Here is a 17,435-nt window from a genome sequence, read left to right as displayed (position 1 = left end):
GATTCTATAAAAAAAAACATATTTTCTCCCCTCGAAAATAAAAAATTAGCTATTTCATAGCCTTAAAATACCCACAAACTCCAAATAATTGACTATTCCCCATCCTCTCCCAACATTTTATATCCCAAAATCAATTTTTAACCATCAAACTTTTTTTTTTCTCACAACCTCGTGATTCTATAAAAAAAAACATATTTTCTCCCCTCGAAAATAAAAAATTAGCTATTTCATAGCCTTAAAATACCCACAAACTCCAAATAATTGACTATTCCCCATCCTCTCCCAACATTTTATATCCCAAAATCAATTTTTAACCATCAAACTTTTTTTTTCTCACAACCTCGTGATTCTATAAAAAAAATATATTTTCTCCCCTCGAAAATAGAAAATTAGCTATTTCATAGCCTTAAAATACCCACAAACTCCAAATAATTGACTATTCCCCATCCTCTCCCAACATTTTATATCCCAAAATCAGTTTTTAACCATCAAACCTTTATTCCCGATCCCAACCCTTCGATTCTATAAAAAAAAAACCAAAAAACCCCCGCGGCGATTCAAAATTACAGTATTTCGCGCTTCCCCCCCAGCGCCCTCCCCTCTCCCTTTCCCCACCTCGACCATAACCTGAAAATCAGTGACCAAACCGTTCGCCTCTCCCTAACCCATTCCCCTGCCGTTTCCAAACCTAAACAATCCCCAAAAAATTGCGAAAGTGCTTGAGACCGCGGATAGAACCCCGATTGCCCATGTCCGACCCCCCGGACCTGTACCGCCTGGAGGGCAGCGACAGATCGCAGCCCGGGGGTCTGATCCTGTCGAAGAAGCCGTCGGACCACACATTCAAGAAGCCCCTGCCCTCGGTCTTCGGTCTGGACAAGCTAGCGGAGAAGAAGCGCCGCGAGAGTTCCCAGGATGCGCCGTCGAGGGCCCCCAGAGGACCGCGACCAGACCACAAGGACCGAAGCTACCGAAACCCGACGGAGGAGACGCCGACGCACACGGGTGGAGTGAACCGGGATGCGCAGCGTCGGCTGGAGGACCGCCTGCGTCAGCAGCGCCTGGACCTCCAGGACCGCCGTAACCGCCGGCGCGAGGGGCGGGCCCGAAGCCGGAGCCGCGAGCGCTCGGAGAGCTCCCGCTCGACGCCGAGGTTCAAGGACGAGCCGCGGACGCCCCATTTCCGGACGCGAGACCCGACATCCAAGAGCAACTGGGACGACGACGACGAGGAGGAGCCGAGGAAGTCCAGCTGGGACCACCCGACGCCAAAGGCCTACGGTCGTGATCACCGTGACTCCATGAGGAGCGAGTTCACCCCCTCCTACAAGTACAACCCCTGGAACAAGGACAGAAAGCCCTCGGGAGGGACTCCGCTGGTGGAGGGGGAGGACGCGGAGCTCTGGGAGGAGGAGCAGCAGAGGCTGGACCGCGAGTGGTACGGCCTGGACGACGGGGAGGGGCACCACTTCGACGTCTCCGAGGAGTACACCCAGAAGAAGGAGCAGGAGCTGGAGGCGAAGCGCCAGAAGCGGGTGTCGGCCCAGCAGAGGCAGATCAACAAGGACAACGAGCTCTGGGAGAGGAACAGAATGCTGACGTCCGGAGTCGTCAGCTCGCTGGAGCACGACAACGACCCGGACGACGAGGGCGAGGCGCGGGTCCACCTCCTGGTGCACAACGTGGTGCCGCCGTTCCTCGACGGGAGGATTGTCTTCACAAAGCAGCCGGAGCCGGTGGTTCCGGTCCGCGATCCGACGTCGGACATGGCGTTGGTCGCCCGGAAGGGGTCGGCCCTGGTGCGGGCGTACAGAGAGCAGAAGGAGCGGAAACGCGCGCAGAAGAAGCACTGGGATCTCTCGGGAACGCACCTCGGGAACATAATGGGGGTCAAGGACAAGAGGAAGGAGGACAGGGAGGCCCCGGCGGAGGAGACGGACTTCAAGGCCGGGCAGAAGTACGCGAGGCACATGGCATCGTCCGAGAACTCGGACTCCCGGCACCGGCAGATCCTCGCCCAGCGCAGGAGTCTCCCGGTCTTCGCGGTCCGCCAGGAGCTCATGACTATCATCCGGGAGAACTCGGTGGTCGTCATCGTGGGGGAGACCGGCAGCGGCAAGACGACGCAGCTGACGCAGTACCTCCACGAGGACGGCTACAGCAGAAACGGAATGGTCGGTTGCACCCAGCCGAGGAGGGTCGCCGCAATGTCAGTGGCGAAACGCGTTTCCGACGAGATGGCGTCCGCCCTCGGGGACAAGGTCGGCTACGCCATTCGGTTTGAAGACTGCACCTCCAAGGAGACCGTCATCAAGTACATGACCGACGGTATCCTCCTGCGGGAGAGCCTGAGGGAGGGCGACCTGGAGAGGTACAGCGTCATCATCATGGACGAGGCGCACGAGAGGTCCTTGTCGACAGACGTGTTATTCGGTTTGCTGAGGGAAGTTGTGGCGCGCCGCCACGATCTCAAGCTCATCGTCACCTCGGCGACCATGGACTCGAGCAAGTTCAGCGCCTTCTTCGGTAATGCCGCGACTTTCCAGATCCCGGGGAGGACCTTTCCCGTGGAGACGATCCACGCGAAGAACCCCGTGGAGGACTACGTTGACGCTGCGGTGAAGCAGGTCTTGCAGATTCACCTGCAGCCAAAGTCCGGGGATGTCCTGGTGTTCATGCCGGGTCAGGAGGACATCGAGGTGACTTGCGAGGCCCTGAAGGAGAGACTCGGGGAGATCGATTCAGCCCCGGAGCTCCTCATCCTGCCGATCTACTCGCAGCTGCCCTCCGATCTGCAGGCCAAGATCTTCCAGAAGTCCGAGGGGGGATTGAGGAAGTGCGTGGTCGCCACAAACATCGCGGAGACGTCTCTAACTGTCGATGGGATAGTCTTCGTCGTGGACTCTGGCTACTGCAAGCTCAAGGTCTACAACCCCAGGATCGGCATGGACGCCCTGCAGGTGTATCCGGTGTCGAGGGCCAATGCTGATCAGAGAAGTGGAAGGGCCGGGAGGACGGGGCCAGGGGTTTGCTTCAGGCTCTACACCAGGAGGCAGTACCTCGACGAGTTGTTGCTCACTGGAGTCCCCGAGATCCAGAGGACCAACCTCGCCAATACCGTTCTGCTACTGAAGTCTCTGGGGGTGCAGGACCTGCTGGCCTTCCACTTCATGGACCCTCCGCCGCAGGACAACATCCTCAATTCCCTCTATCAGCTCTGGATTCTAGGGGCTCTCGACAACACCGGGAGACTCACGCCCCTAGGCAGGCAGATGGCGGAGTTTCCTCTTGATCCTCCCCAGTGCCAGATGCTGATCGTGGCGTCGCAGCTGGGGTGCACAGCGGAGATCCTCATCATCGTCTCCATGCTGTCGGTGCCTTCGGTATTTTACAGGCCAAAAGGCAGGGAGGAGGACTCTGACTCAGCCAGGGAGAAGTTCCAGGTGCCCGAGTCCGATCACCTGACGTTTCTCCACGTCTACCAGCAGTGGAAGGTCAATGGGTACTCGAGCTCCTGGTGCAACGATCACTTCATTCATGCCAAGGCCATGAGGAAGGTGCGGGAGGTCAGGCAGCAGCTGGAGGAGATTCTCAAACAGCAGAAGCTTGAACTCACGAGCTGTGGAAATGACTGGGACATCGTCAGGAAGTGCATCTGCTCTGCCTACTTTCATCAGGCTGCCAGACTCAAGGGCATCGGGGAGTACGTCAATTGCAGGACTGGAATGCCTTGCTATCTTCATCCGACTTCGGCGCTTTTCGGCATGGGATTCACTCCTGATTACGTCGTTTATCACGAACTCGTGATGACTGCTAAGGAGTACATGCAGTGTGTCACGGCTGTTGATGGGCACTGGCTGGCGGAGCTCGGGCCCATGTTCTTCAGTGTCAAGGAGACGGGGAGTGGACAGGCCAAGAGGCGGCAGGCTGTGCAGCATCTGCAGGAGATGGAGGGACAGATGAAGGCGGCGGAGGAGGAGATGAAGGCGAGGGCCAAGGAGCAGCTTGAGAAGGAACAGGCTTCTGTCAGGAAGTATGATTTGTCGGTCGTTAAAATGTTGAATTTATGACACTTTAACTCAGTAGCCAAGCGGTAAACCGGGTTAAGTCGATTTTGACTATTGGCCAGTTTTTGACGAATATCTGGGAATCTAAAAGAGATAGAAAAATTTTTGTCATAACCTTTTTTGTAGAGTCAACTGAGGGTTATAAAAAAGGTAATGAGCAAAATTTTGCTATCTCTCTTAGATTCCGAGATATTTGTCAAAAAATGGCCAAAAGTCAAAATCGACTTGACCCGGTTTACCGCTTCGCTACTGAATTGACATTAATATCACTTGAGGTGTTGATTATTGGCGTCGTTAATTTTTTGTGATTTTTTGTTTTCTGTTTGCAGGAAAGAAATATTGACGCCAGGCATCAGAGAGCCGGGGACTCCAGCACCTTACAGGAAGACTCCGGCGCGGCTAGGACTGTAAATAATTATTAATTCACTACATTGTACATATTTTTTTATGAGGTGCGGAGAGACTTCTGTGGGGTAATACACGCCTCGCTTACATTGAGATTTGGAGTTCAAGTTTTTTTTTTTTGGTGATGTTTTCAAACATGAAAATTTTCAATTTTCCTTGTTATCAAAGGGCTCGAGGATGAAACGATTTTGAGCAATATAAGTCTTGATATCACAAGACTCAAAGAAACAATGGATTATTTCGACGTAAAAACAGAATATGGCATGTTTGAAATTTTTGGGCGCTTTGTGCCCGTTCCTAGATTATATTACATTATACTTATTTATTTTATTGTTTTCTTTCCAATTTTTCTTTGCGGTCAGATTAAATTAAATTTATTGGATTCTATTCCCATTGCAGTATACAAATTGAGGGAACAGTTTTTCTCATTTTCAAATGAAGAGATATTTATGATGAATAATGAGGAGAGTATTGATACTTTTTGTTGGGATGATGATCGATTCGTAACAAAACAACAATTTCGATTTTTCAGTGTCTCCGGAAAGTTTTAAAATTGATATATTTTTTCAAATAATGAAAGAATACCCATCAATTGAATTTCTATCCTAACATTTTGATAGAATACATTAAAAAAATGGCAAAGAATAAAAATCGGAGATGAAAAATTTTATCGGATTAATATAATGTAATTTTATTTTAGAATTTTCCAAAGATTAGCCAGACGTTGGTGATGTAATTGTTTTCAAACATGGAATTGTCCCCCCCCCCCGAATTGTCAGACAATTTCATTGACATCTGGCGTCAGAGGAATGCACTCTTCCGACTCAACCGATAAATTTCGACTGGGAATTCCTTTTTTTCGCTCGAATGAAGTGGTTTTTTTAAACTTTTTTACACTTCGCTACGTGTCCCCGGGACATGCGGCAGGTGAACTCGAAATTCTTTGAATGTAAAAACAGAGGAAAATGGATTTCCGATGAGAGACGAGTGCCAGTGGTTATATAATTCATCAGTGGGAGATGGTTTTTTAATTGTTCCACTCATTGATCTATTGATGACCCCGGAATGAGCGAGACTGAGGCAGACGGTGAGGTACATTGGGACTTGCTGTTACTGCAGTTGCTTCGGTGACTTTATCAACTGATAAGGGGGGAAAACAATAGATTGGGTTGTCGGGGATAGCTAAAGGCGGAGTTTTTTGAGTGGATTCTAAGAATAGTGGTTTAGTTGGGGGGAAGGGCTGGCATCTCTGTCGTTTTGACATCACCGAATAGTCACAATTGCCAAAATTTTTATTCAATTCCCAATTTCAATGTTTTCACAAGAATTCATTGAAATTAATTATCAAAAATAATTCTGTTTAAACCAGAAATCACTGGATTATTTGAATTTTAAAAATAAATTTATTGATATTTGAATTTTAAAAATACGTTGATTTGAATTTTTAATTGACGTAGAAGTTGAATCGTCTTTCTGATTTAATCCAATGCTTGATTATGAAAGATTGAGGGTAACTATTCGAATTGATAGAGTAATAGGAGCATTACGTAGTAGTTTATCAAGATCATAGTCGCGGGCTGAGTGGCTGCATTGCGCTTGGGGAATAGTCGTAAATCCGTGAAAAACTTGAAAATGTCGCAGGGAAAATTGGCCCTGGGCATCGACCTGGGGACGACGTCGGTCAAGGTGGTTGTGTACGCCAGGAACAGGGGGGAGATTATTGCGAAACAGTCGAAGGATACGCAGGCCAATGTGCCCAGTGACTTGGGGATTGATGGGAACAAGCAGGATGTACCGAAAATTTTGTCTGCTGTGCACAGCTGCGTCTCCAGGCTGCCTAAGGATTTATTACGACAGGTAAATCATTTTGGAATTTAATTAACACGTTAATTTTTCAGATTTTTTTTTTTTATTAAGAAAATTGAGTTTATGAGGTCGACAGCAAGATGCGGTGGTTTGAACATTAATTAATTAATGTGGAATGCCAAGTCTTATAAATAAGGAAATGAATAAATTGTGAAATGTTATTTTTAAACGTAGAGTTTGGAGTAAAATTTAAATTTAAATTAACAGTCAATTTGAATGTCTTTATATTATTGAAATTAAAATCGACTTTTGGTGATGAAAATTTGGGACTCGAAATTAAGACTCCGAAATTAAAGGTCGCGAGGGTCATGAGGATCATAAAGGTCAGAATAAGGGTTACGAGGGTCAAAATAAGGGTCATGACGGTGAGAATAAGGTTCACGAGGCTCAAAATAAGGGGCAAAAGGTCAGAATAAGGGCCACGAGGGTCCGAGTAAGGGTTACAAGGGTTATGAGGGTCAGAATAAGGGTCACAAGGCTCGGAAAAATGAAAACTAAAAGAAAAATAAATAAATTATGTGAAAACTCTAAAAATCATTTTTAAAAAAATCAAAAAATTTTCAGGGTCTTCATTATTTTTCCTCCTTTAATCTCCCCTCAGGTGACGACAATTGGTGTCTGTGGCCAGATGCACGGAGTCACCCTCTGGAAATGCCAACCCCCACCCCACGATAACGAAAAAACTTTCAAACTCGAGATAGACAAGACCCAGGTATCGCACCTCTACACCTGGCAGGACAGCCGTTGTGACAGTAATTTTCTGAAGAGCCTTCCCCCCTCCTCCAGCCATCTGCCGATTCACCCGGGCTACGGGTGTGCCACCCTCTTCTGGTTCGCCCGGAATAAGTAAAATCGATATTTCTCCCTTGAAATAATAAATAACTCCCAGAATAAATGACTAATCTCCATGTCTCGATCGTTTATTTTCATTTGCTAGACCTGAAAAACTGGCTAAATACAACAGATGCGGTACGGTTCAAGATCTGATGGTGAATTTACTCTGTGGGACTGAGGATGTGGCCATGAGCTATCAGAATGCAGCGAGTTTTGGGTATTTTCTGACGGAGGAGGGGAGGTTCGAGGTGGAGGCCATGGAGAAGGCGAATTTCCCAGTGGAACTGCTGCCCAAGAGGATCCTCAGAGCTGGGGAAACCGCTGGGCACCTGGGGCACACGTGGTTCGGCGTCCCTGCGGGGGTGCCCATTGGCGTCGCCCTCGGGGACCTCCAGTGCTCGGTCTTCGCACTTCTCAAGGGCCAGGACGAGGCTGTCATGAACATCTCCACCTCGGCACAACTGACTTATGTGCATCCGGACTTCAGGGGGGAGGCTGGGGACTCTGGCAGCATCGAGTACTTTCCGTACTTTGGTGGGGAGTACTTGGCTGTTGCTGCTTCCCTCAATGGGGGAAACACTCTGGCTAGCTTCGTGAAAATGCTGCAGCAGTGGACCATGGACCTGGGGTTCTCGGTTCCTCAATGTGAGAGGGAACACCGAGATATTAATTTCATAGAAAAATTCAGGAGAATTTCATTCTTTTCTTCAATTTTTTATTGAGAAATTTTCTACGGGGAATTTCTCGACATGAATTTTCCGTTTTTCACTGTATTTTTATCAATTCTTGTGCCATTAAGAAATTTAATGGACAAGTCAATAAATAAATAATTTATTGAGTTTTTTGTTTAATTTTTTAACAAAAAACAAAATCAATAGTTTATTTATTTAAAAATAAATTATTTTATTTATTTATTTATTTAAAAAAATCATTTTGTTTAATTTTTTGATAAAAAACTCAATGAAGAATTCATTTATTTTTCGATTTTTTGTTAGAAAATTTAACAAAAAACTCAAAAAATAGATAAATTATTTATTTTTTAACAGCGAGAGTTTGGGAGAAGTTGATTTCCCTCGGTCAGGAGGACTCGGCAGTCAGTTCTATGAGGATTGAGCCTCTTCTCCTGGGTGAACGTCATGATCCTCACAAGACAGCTAGTGTCACAGGAATCAGTCTTGATACACTCCACCTGGGGACCGTCTTCAGGTCCCTGTGCTCTGGAGTCATTCAAAATCTCCATAGGTGGGTTAAAAAATCATTAATAACCGTAATTAAGTCATCAGTATGATTGACAGATACGTCAACTCATGATTTCGCCGTGTTTTCAATTTTTCACTAGCATGATGTCTCAAGAGATCCTCAAGAAAAAGGGAATAAAGAAGATTGTGGGGAATGGCTCGGGCCTAGTGCGCAATCCAGTCCTTCAGAAAGAGGTTCAGCACTGGTACAAGCTTCCCCTTGAGCTTGGACATTCTGGAGATGCCGCACTGGGCGCAGCTATCGCCGGAGTTGCCTCTGAATAATCTCAACAATTTAAACCTCATCCCCTCAAATGACCAATTTATGATGATAAACCTTTCCATTTACCTAGTACAATAATTATTGTTAATTAATCGAGGAATATGAGAACCAATAAATTATTATATTGCATTTTTGGACTTTTTAGGAAAAAAGCTGATGCAGCGCAAAAAAAATCTGATGGTTGTTCCATGATTTTCCAATGATTCAAATGATCCATCAATTCCTAGATCTTTTTTCATCATTTTAATAATTATTATAATTTTACGTTAAATTTAAATATTAATAACTCAATTATTAATCATAATAATTCAATTATTTATAATTGAAGGGTCATAATTATTAATAATTTAATTTAATTAAAAGATATTTATTAGTATTTTATTTATCATTTTATTAATAATTATGACCCTTCAATTTCCCAGATCTTTTTTCATTATTTTCCAATCATTCTCTTATTGATCCCTCAATTTTTTTTTGATCATCAATCATTTCTCCCACCGATCATTTATCCTGATTTCAATCCACTCAAATCTCGCGCCAACAGTCAGGCTTCAGTCACGTGACCGAATCTGCGTCCTAACCACCAAAAAGAAGAAAACAACAGACACTTAGTCTCGAGAAAAAAATCATAAATAAACAGTTTCGAGTTCCCTGACACCAATTCTCTCAGTCCCCATGTGACACCCCATCCTCACAATATTCACATCATCCCAGATGTGATCAGTGACAAGAAAAATTCCCAGGATCCCTCGAGATAGAAGAAAAATCCGCCGGTGAATCCTCAAATAATTTGGGATAAATTGATCTAAATAATTGGGAAATGGACGTGGAGAGGCTGGTCTTTGCTGGCATTGGTTTCGCCATAGGAGTGGGTGCCTTCGTCCTCTGGGGGCCCACCCCCAGGCCCAGGAGAAGAGGTGAGTCCCCAAAATACATTGACCCCTTTTTTTTCCCCTAAAATTGATTTTTTTTTTTACTTTGAGGGGAAAATGAGGCGAAATGACTTCGTAAATCGTTTTTTTAAGGTCAAGTCGCTGGGATAACGAACCTGGGGTACACTTGCTTTCTGAACTCACTTCTGCAGGCCCTGGGGGCATGCCCGACCTTCCTCAAGTGGCTGAATGAGAGGGCAGCCAGGAGCAAGGCCACCAGCTTCACCAGCAATTTAATTCTCGTCCTGGACAGGATCAATGGGTTCTCGGAGGACCTCTATGGGGATGTGGCTCCCATCGAGGTTATAACCTCCTTGGGGGCACTGTGGAGCTTCGATCCGGGGTATCAGGATGCTCATGACTTGTTTCATGTCGTCCTGATGGCACTGCAGAATGAAGCACAGACGCCAACTAGGGTGAGTCGAGTTTTTCTTGGGGGTTTTTAATTTTTTGGGGGGCTGGGGATAGCATGATACCTTAGTGACCCGCTTCATGGACTGTCACAAGATCTGGAGTCAATCCTGGATTTTTTTTTAAATTTGTTTTTTGGAGTTTTTCTTGTTAAGGTTTTTTTTAAATTTGTAATTTGGGTTTTTATTCGGTTTTTGGGCGATTTTAATTTTTTTGTGGGCCTGGGGATGAGCTTGATAACTTAGGGACCCTCTTCATGGACTTTTACAAGATCGGGACTCAATCCTGGATTTTTTTTCAATTTGTTATTTGGGTTTTTATTCGGTTTTTGGGAGATTTTAATTTTTTTGAAGGGCTGGGGGTGAGCTTGATACCTCAGTGACCCTCGTGATGGACTTTTACAAGATCTGGATTCAATCCTGGATTTTTTTAAAATTTGTTATTTGGGATTTTTTATTATTAAAGTTTTTTTTTAAGTCGTTATTATTTTTATTCCGTTTTTGGGGGAATCTAATTTTTTTGTGGGCCTGCTGGTGAGCTTGATACCTTGGTAACACTCTTGATGGCCATCTCCAGGGTCGGAATTCGATCCTGGATTTTTTTTCTCATTATTTGAGCGGTTTATTCTGAATTTGGATTTTTTTTATTTTTTGTTATTTCAGGGGTTTTTCGGGTTGGATTTTTTTTGTAGATTTAAAAAGCTTGTTGATGCGCTTGATAGACCTCTCCTAGATCTGGACTCAATCCTCGATTTTTTTTTTCGTTATTGGACTTTTTTAGTTCTGCATTTGGTTCTTAAATTTCGTTATCCCAGGGTTTTTTAGGTTGTATTTTTTTCCTGTCTCCAAAGCTTCTTGACACCTTGCTGACGCTCTTCCCTAGCATCTCCCAGACCTAACCCTACCCTAAATCTCTTTCAGACGCAAAATTGATTTTAAAAACAAAATTAGCAGAACAATGAGTAGATGACTTGTAATTAACGATCTTAAATTATCGATATCTCCCAAGTGAATGGTTCCCCTTAAATACCATCACCATTAATTCCAAGCTTCCAAAAACCCCTTCAGAATGAAAAAAGTTCAATTCCCCTCAGCCAACGTCACCTCACGATTCATTAAATCCCATTAATTTCCCTTCACCCAGTTTCCCCCGAATTTCCTCTCCTTCAGTTTCTCCCTCAAAATTCTGTTACATCTCTCCAAATCATCTTCGAAGCCCTCCCAAATTATCAATACACCCCCAGCATTCCCCAAACAGACGAAAAATCTTTCGATTTAATTGCAGCGCGGCTGTCTCTCCGACGCCCTCCCCTCCTCCCCGCCCCCCTCCGACCCCCCAACCCTCCGAAGTGTCTCCTGCAACGACATCCCCCAGGAGGACCCCTCAAAGCCCCTGAAGCCCTCCGAACTCCCAACGAACCCCCTGACCTCATCCACGAGATCAATTCCCCCCCTCTCCACGAAGAAGCCCGGAGTGATCCTCGCGAGGTCCTCAGAGGTCCTCACGAAGTACCTGAAGGAGGAGGCACTGGAGAGCCCTCTGAGGGCTGCCTGGACGTCCTTGATGGCAATTCCCCAGGTGACGGCGCCCCTCGCCAACGAGAACCATCCGTTCTCTGGGTTCTTAACGAGTCAGTTGAAGTGCACGAGGTGCCAGTGGAGGTCGCCAGTGAGATACGACAAATTGGAGACTGTCTCTCTGCCCCTGCCACCGGCCGGGGAGGGCCTCCCCTGGCGGCGTCACACCCTGGGGAAGTTGTTCTCGAGGCTGGTGACCAGCGAGATCATCAACAATGTCGAGTGCGACGGCTGCGGGACGAGATCGCCGGCCATGAAGACGTTGACGATGGGGAAATTGCCGAGATGTCTGTGCATTCACGTGCTCAGGACCACCTGGGGATCCTCCGGGGCACCCGTCAAGAGGGACGACGTCGTGATATTCCCCGAGGTCTTTGTGCTCGATCCTTTCACGTTTAATGAGGCCAAGAAGAGGAATGGCCAGGCCACGCTGCCTGTTCTGGTGATCAATAGTCAGGCCAGTGGACAGGGGAAGCACAAGTATCGGCTCACAGCTGTTATTGAGCATCGGGGGAGGGTCGACACTGGGCATTTCGTGTGCTATCGCAGGGGGAATCGGCCCCAGCAGTGGCTCTACACCTCGGACAACGTCGTGGAGAAGACCACGTTGACTGATGTTCTATGTGCTAATCCTTATTTGATTTTTTATGAGAGGATTGAGGGCCTGTAGCTGGAGGCGACGATCAGGATTTTCGACGCGGTTTTAGAGGAGAATATCTCGTGACGTGGTGAGGCGATTTCAAGGAGGCTACGATCATTTTGAGGGGATTTTTCGGAGCTGCGGAGTGAAGGAGAAATTGGGGAATTTCACTCTGCCGATCGGGAGATATTCAGGGAAAACTGCCGGTGAAATTTGGTTCTGAATGAGGAATTTTGATTTCGGGTCTATCGGCTTTTTGGAAATATCTCAAAAGCTGTGGGAGATGCGGACTTTTTTGTTAATAGGTTTTTTGGAGAGCGAGAAGAGAGCTACGGAAAAGGGATTAATGGTTTTTTTTGTGGGTCCAGTGGGTGTCGAGATATTTCCGAAAAACTGGGGGTTGAATTCAATGTGAGGGAGTTCGTATTTAATTTATTACTAGGGTATCCAACAAATGGCAATTGAAATCCTTCAGAGACTGAAAAATAATCACTAGAGCTTAACTAATTTACCCTCGTCCTGTCTAGGGGATTAGGATGGGAGATTTGATCTCCGTGTTTTAGGAGTCGTGAACTGTCGATTGTTATTTCGATTGATTTGACAAGTGCCAATTATTTTTGAGTCCCAAGACTGCCGGGGGTTTCTTCATTTTTCACGTGCCATATTCAGAATTTAGGGGTCATTCGCAGTGCCTAAGTATTTTTTACATTCATCCAGAGATGTTTTCAGAGGTTTATAATTTTTTTTTTGAGATTCCATTTGTATAAATTCGTTTAGTTACTCTGGAGTTATTTTTTCTATGTTGAGTTTATTCTTCCGGATATTCGTGGGGGTAGGATTATCGTAAGAATTATGATAATTGTAAGTAGATTATAGTCTTTATTAGGTGACAAAATTATTACGAAAATAAAGATGTGAAGCTCTCAACTAATTTCCAAGTCTTTGCATTTAATCAGTTATTTTTGAGAATAATTCCTTCAATTTTTCAAGTTTAAGAAAAATGTGAAAAAACATTTTTTATGGAGAATTTCGTGGGCTACAAAAAATATTTTATGACATTTTCCTCTAAACCCAGGAGTTTTGATAATATTCACGAACAAATGGGTAAAGTTTTTTGATTATCTGCCAAATTTACTGAAGAAATCATTTCCTTTTGTTTTTATTCTCGTCAATTTGTCGAGTTTTTGAGTTTGGGTTTTTAGTCGGACTTTTGCCCTAGTTTTTTGTAACTCTTCAGTAATAGGCGACACTTGTGACAGCTGTTTTAATCTCCTCGACGTCGTAATTGTCCTGTGAGTACTCGGCGAATCCCCTGGCTCCGAAGGATTTGAGGCGATCCAGCCACTGGGGATTGGATTTAGCATTTAGAAATCCTCTCTTTATTTGATCTGTGGTCTTCTGGGGGACCCTCGGGTTCAGCAGGATCTGGTAGGGGGGCAGGGGCCCCAGACTCTCCAGGATCAGGAGATTGTTGACTCCTGGAAGGTTGTACCTGTGACAGTTGATCACTGGAGCCTCTATCACTCCCACTTCCGTCTGCTTGCCGGCCACCATCTGCAGGGCTGCCACTTGGGTCTCAGAGTCTTCGGGAACACAGGTTGAACATAATTAAGAGGAATATTTTATTTTCTAGCATTTTTCAGGAGTGGAAAACAAAAAATTGTTGGATAAGAGAAGATCAAAGGAAAAATGCCAAAAAGGCTTTTGTTTCGGAGGAAATATCTCCGGAGGGAAGGGATTCAGAGAGAAATGTCTCGGGAACTTTTTGTAGGAAATTTCATGGCCCATAAAAAGTGTCTACTGACATTTTTTCGTAAATCCACTCGTTATGAAGATATGCGCATTTTTAAGAAGAAAAAAATCAGCTTCATTTTTGTGGAGAATTTTGCTTACTTTCTTGTGATTTTGTTTTGGATTTAACTTAGGCACGAATGGGTGTAAGAAAAAATGTCAAAAGAAATTTTTTATGGAGAATTTCATGGGCTACAAAAAATGTTCTATGGCATTTTCGTATAAACCGGGTAGTTTTGATGATATTCACGAAAAAATGGATAGTTTTTTTATTTTGTGAAGTCATTTCCTTTTTTTTACCTAAAGTATTTCCAAAAAATGACGGACTCTCCCCTTTGGTTTTGAGATGATTGAAGAGCAATCCCACTCCTCCGATCTTCGTGTACCTCCCTGGGAGAGCTACCTTATACCCCCGAAGGTCAATAATATCCTAAAGAAAAGAGGATTTAATCGCAAAAAAATTGATGAAAATTTTCTTCGAATTTCGATGATGAAAATTGAATTACTTCGATGTGTTCTGCGATGTCCTGTGCCACTACGACATCAGCATATACCCCAGGATCATTTTTAGTATTAAGACGATGATCGAAGACGAGACCAACTGGCAGGAGTTTTCCATCCTTCCATTCCTGACTAGCAGGCAAAAATGCTAAAAAACAATTTCTCTCAATAATTTATTGAATAATTTCGTTGAATTTTCAACAGGAAATTGAATCATTTATTTATTTGCATTTATTGGTCAATTGTTTATGTATTTAATTGTTTATTCGTTTAATTATTAATTAATTAATTATTTTTCAACATTTATGCTGAATTAATTTATTAAAACAATAATGAATTCATAAATAATTAATTAATAATAATAATTAATAATAAAAATAGTATTATTAATTAATTATATTAATTAATTCTGCATAAAGAATTAATTAATTATTTATCTAAGTAATGTATTTAATGATTAATTTCTTGTTTGAAAATTGAAGCAAAATTATTATTGATACCTATATCCACGATCTCAGTGGCGACAGGACGATTGACCCTCGACTCGTGTATCAGGACAACGGGAGTTTGGGTGGAATGTTCAATGATTTCCGCGATTAGTTCGAATAGTTCAATGGGGAGGGAAGGCACCAGATGAGTGGACAAAACCAGGGGTTTTAGGTTGTACGAGTTTTCCGGAAGATCGTTGGAACGAATTTTATGGGGCACTGGAACATTCGCAGGCATATGGGTCTTCTGGAAATTTGGAAGAGGGGAAAATTAATCAGGACCATTTGACCCTCAATCAAAAATTTTAAAAAGTTTCTAATTCCTCAATCAATTAATTTTTTCAAGAATAAATCAATTGCATTTCGAGTAGAAAACTAATTTTTTCTGCGACAAGGAAAATTCATCTTTGAGGGGCGAATGAACCTCAAAGACCATTTGACCCACAACTAAAAACCAAAAAAAAATTCCAGAATTTTCTAATGCGATACATCAATGAATTAATTAATAATCAATCAACGGCAATTGATTTCTCAATTAATTAACGTCATCAGGAATAAATTGAGTTGCATTTCAAATGGAAAACAAATTTTTTTGCGAGAAGAAAAATTAATTTTTCCTCAAGACTCACAGCGACAGGATCGACAATAGGAATTTTCTTGGCACGTGGGGGGGCAGGTGGCACTGGGCCCCCAGGAGTCCCCTTCACCGCGTCCTTGGTGGATTTTTCAGGACTCTTCGTGTCTCCAACCACCAAGGTCACACTCTCCTTCACCTTGACCTCCTTCTCGACCGGTTCAACACTCCCAGCTATCGACGTCATTCTGCATAAATGGTTAAAAAAAATTCGAGAAAACATCGGGTAATCATCACACCGAAAAAAATATAACGCTCCTTTATTTAAACTTTTTCTCGTCAACCATCATTCATGAATACTTAATGACCGTTATGTTACTCCCCGGGATGGCTACCAGGAATTTATACCGGTTTTCGTTTATGGTAATTCGCGGAAATTTGTAGAAATATTTTTACATTTGCTGGTGGTTGAAATTATAAATTATTAATTACTTCAATTAACATGAATTAGCAAAAATGGAGAAATCGATTGAAGAGAAACGGATGTAAAAAATAATTGATTATTACTTTTCTTAAATTTTAACGAATTAAAAATTATTGAAATGAAATTATTTATTATTTTCAATTCAAAATAAAAATTGAATATTCTATTTCAATCAACAGATTCCAGTTTACAAAGTAAAAGACAATTTTTAATTGCTTATTTTCGTGACTAAAAAATTATTTAATATTAAACATTGAAAACAACAGTTTAAATAATAAAAAAAACGTATTTTAAAGCCTTCGAAAAATGAAAAATTACTTCAAATCAATAGATTTATATTTTTAATCAGTTAAACAATCATTGATTAATTGAATTGAAATCAATTAATGAATAGATTAAATTTAAAAAAAATTAAAATTCACTTTTAATCAACAGATATCGATTTTCAGAGCAAAAGACAATTTTTAATTGTTTATTTTTAATTAAAAAAATCATTAAAAATGCTCAAATATTATGAAAAATTGCAAAAATTGGATTTAATGAGCAATGATTTAATTTCTAAATTCATAAATTACTATCGACTTCAATAAACAAATCAATTGAATAATTAATTAAATTTTAATTGTTTATTTTAAATTTTTAAAAATAGCGAGTGATAAAAAATATATATATCAGCATTAAAATTAAAAAAAAAGAATTTAAATGGCAAAAAAAAATTTTAAAGCCTTCAACCGATTTATTGACCAGTAATTATCATTTTGCGAATTTAATTTGATTAATTGTGTTGAGTAGACCCTCACAATGGAATATTTTCGGTGTTCCGAGGAGTATTTATTCTATTTACCTCTTGAATCGCTGAATATTGACGACAAACTGAACTCACTCGTCTCCGGGATCAACAAAAATTCTTTTATTTGTGTTTATCTTTCACTCAGCGTGCGCGTGACTACTGCGTGATGGCGTCACTCACCGATTTTTGTTTAAAAATTCCAAATGTCCCAGGGTTTTATTTAAATGCTCATTATCAGCATTTGATAGGACAGGTGCCGGCCTGATCTCCCCTCGGAGTGGCTGGTGAGATACGACCTCTGCAAACGGACGAAAGTCCCACCGACCTGTGAGCACCGGACGGCCGGTGAAGACATCGTCCGGGTGCATTGATCTTTTTTTCAGACCTTTTTTTTTTCAAAGGATTGTTATTTATACTGAGAGATTAGTCCGTCCGCTAGACGTCTGGAGATAATTCTGTATCAATTGGTTATTAAAAATAATTAATGTTTTGTAATTTGAAGAAATTTAACGGAGAAACAACAATTAATTCTCTAGGTTTTTTTATTGACAGAG

At 42.8% G+C, this 17,435-nt stretch overlaps 4 protein-coding genes across 5 annotated transcripts; 3 read left to right on the top strand and 1 right to left on the bottom strand.

Moving 5' to 3' along the window:
• The first annotated feature begins 654 nt into the window (after positions 1-654).
• LOC107037372 (pre-mRNA-splicing factor ATP-dependent RNA helicase PRP16) lies at positions 655-4,565 on the top strand. The gene is made up of 2 exons (XM_015255897.1): positions 655-4,033; positions 4,397-4,565. The coding sequence occupies exons 1-2, from the start codon at positions 750-752 to the stop codon at positions 4,476-4,478; spliced, it is 3,366 nt and encodes a 1,121-aa protein (XP_015111383.1). The 5' UTR covers positions 655-749; the 3' UTR covers positions 4,479-4,565.
• A 765-nt stretch (positions 4,566-5,330) lies between these two features.
• Positions 5,331-8,822, top strand: LOC107037376 (sedoheptulokinase). Its single transcript, XM_015255904.1, has 6 exons — positions 5,331-5,564; positions 6,114-6,329; positions 6,940-7,184; positions 7,276-7,817; positions 8,219-8,414; positions 8,512-8,822. Exons 1-6 carry the CDS (start codon positions 5,538-5,540, stop codon positions 8,693-8,695), a joined length of 1,410 nt encoding a protein of 469 aa, XP_015111390.1. The 5' UTR covers positions 5,331-5,537; the 3' UTR covers positions 8,696-8,822.
• A 446-nt stretch (positions 8,823-9,268) lies between these two features.
• On the top strand, positions 9,269-13,184 carry LOC107037443 (ubiquitin carboxyl-terminal hydrolase 30 homolog). The gene is made up of 3 exons (XM_015256002.1): positions 9,269-9,610; positions 9,719-10,041; positions 11,321-13,184. The coding sequence occupies exons 1-3, from the start codon at positions 9,514-9,516 to the stop codon at positions 12,281-12,283; spliced, it is 1,383 nt and encodes a 460-aa protein (XP_015111488.1). The 5' UTR covers positions 9,269-9,513; the 3' UTR covers positions 12,284-13,184.
• LOC107037444 lies at positions 13,116-17,158 on the bottom strand. 2 transcript variants are annotated; one of them, XM_015256003.1, is made up of 6 exons: positions 16,936-17,158; positions 15,663-15,855; positions 15,046-15,280; positions 14,551-14,693; positions 14,345-14,474; positions 13,116-13,836 (listed from the first exon to the last, which is right to left on the bottom strand). In XM_015256003.1, exons 2-6 carry the CDS (start codon positions 15,852-15,854, stop codon positions 13,487-13,489), a joined length of 1,050 nt encoding a protein of 349 aa, XP_015111489.1. In that variant the 5' UTR covers position 15,855; positions 16,936-17,158; the 3' UTR covers positions 13,116-13,486. The 2 variants fall into 2 exon arrangements, with proteins under 2 accessions (XP_015111489.1, XP_015111491.1); XM_015256005.1 differs by having other exon boundaries at positions 16,892-16,945.
• Between the last annotated feature and the right edge of the window lie 277 nt (positions 17,159-17,435).

The sequence above is a fragment of the Diachasma alloeum genome, unplaced genomic scaffold, assembly GCF_001412515.2.
Source record: "Diachasma alloeum isolate Michigan unplaced genomic scaffold, Dall2.0 Dall_scaffold_00219, whole genome shotgun sequence".
Lineage (NCBI taxonomy): Eukaryota > Metazoa > Arthropoda > Insecta > Hymenoptera > Braconidae > Diachasma > Diachasma alloeum.
This window is presented reverse-complemented; position numbering and strand designations above follow the sequence as displayed.

Bases quoted from the DNA above. Each gene is read 5' to 3' on its own strand.
- LOC107037444 (XM_015256003.1), bottom strand. From the start codon at position 15,854: ATGACGTCGATAGCTGGGAGTGTTGAACCGGTCGAGAAGGAGGTCAAG. The intron at 14,475-14,550 runs GTAATTCAATTT...TCTTTTCTTTAG, and splicing joins ACATCGCAGAACACATCGAA to GATATTATTGACCTTCGGGG. The intron at 13,837-14,344 runs GTAAAAAAAAGG...GTGTTCCCGAAG, and splicing joins ATTTTTTGGAAATACTTTAG to ACTCTGAGACCCAAGTGGCA.
- LOC107037372 (XM_015255897.1), top strand. From the start codon at position 750: ATGTCCGACCCCCCGGACCTGTACCGCCTGGAGGGCAGCGACAGATCG. The intron at 4,034-4,396 runs GTATGATTTGTC...TTCTGTTTGCAG, and splicing joins GAACAGGCTTCTGTCAGGAA to GAAAGAAATATTGACGCCAG.
- LOC107037376 (XM_015255904.1), top strand. From the start codon at position 5,538: ATGAGCGAGACTGAGGCAGACGGTGAG. The intron at 7,185-7,275 runs GTAAAATCGATA...TTCATTTGCTAG, and splicing joins TTCTGGTTCGCCCGGAATAA to ACCTGAAAAACTGGCTAAAT. The intron at 8,415-8,511 runs GTGGGTTAAAAA...ATTTTTCACTAG, and splicing joins GTCATTCAAAATCTCCATAG to CATGATGTCTCAAGAGATCC.
- LOC107037443 (XM_015256002.1), top strand. From the start codon at position 9,514: ATGGACGTGGAGAGGCTGGTCTTTGCTGGCATTGGTTTCGCCATAGGA. The intron at 9,611-9,718 runs GTGAGTCCCCAA...CGTTTTTTTAAG, and splicing joins CCCCAGGCCCAGGAGAAGAG to GTCAAGTCGCTGGGATAACG. The intron at 10,042-11,320 runs GTGAGTCGAGTT...ATTTAATTGCAG, and splicing joins AAGCACAGACGCCAACTAGG to CGCGGCTGTCTCTCCGACGC.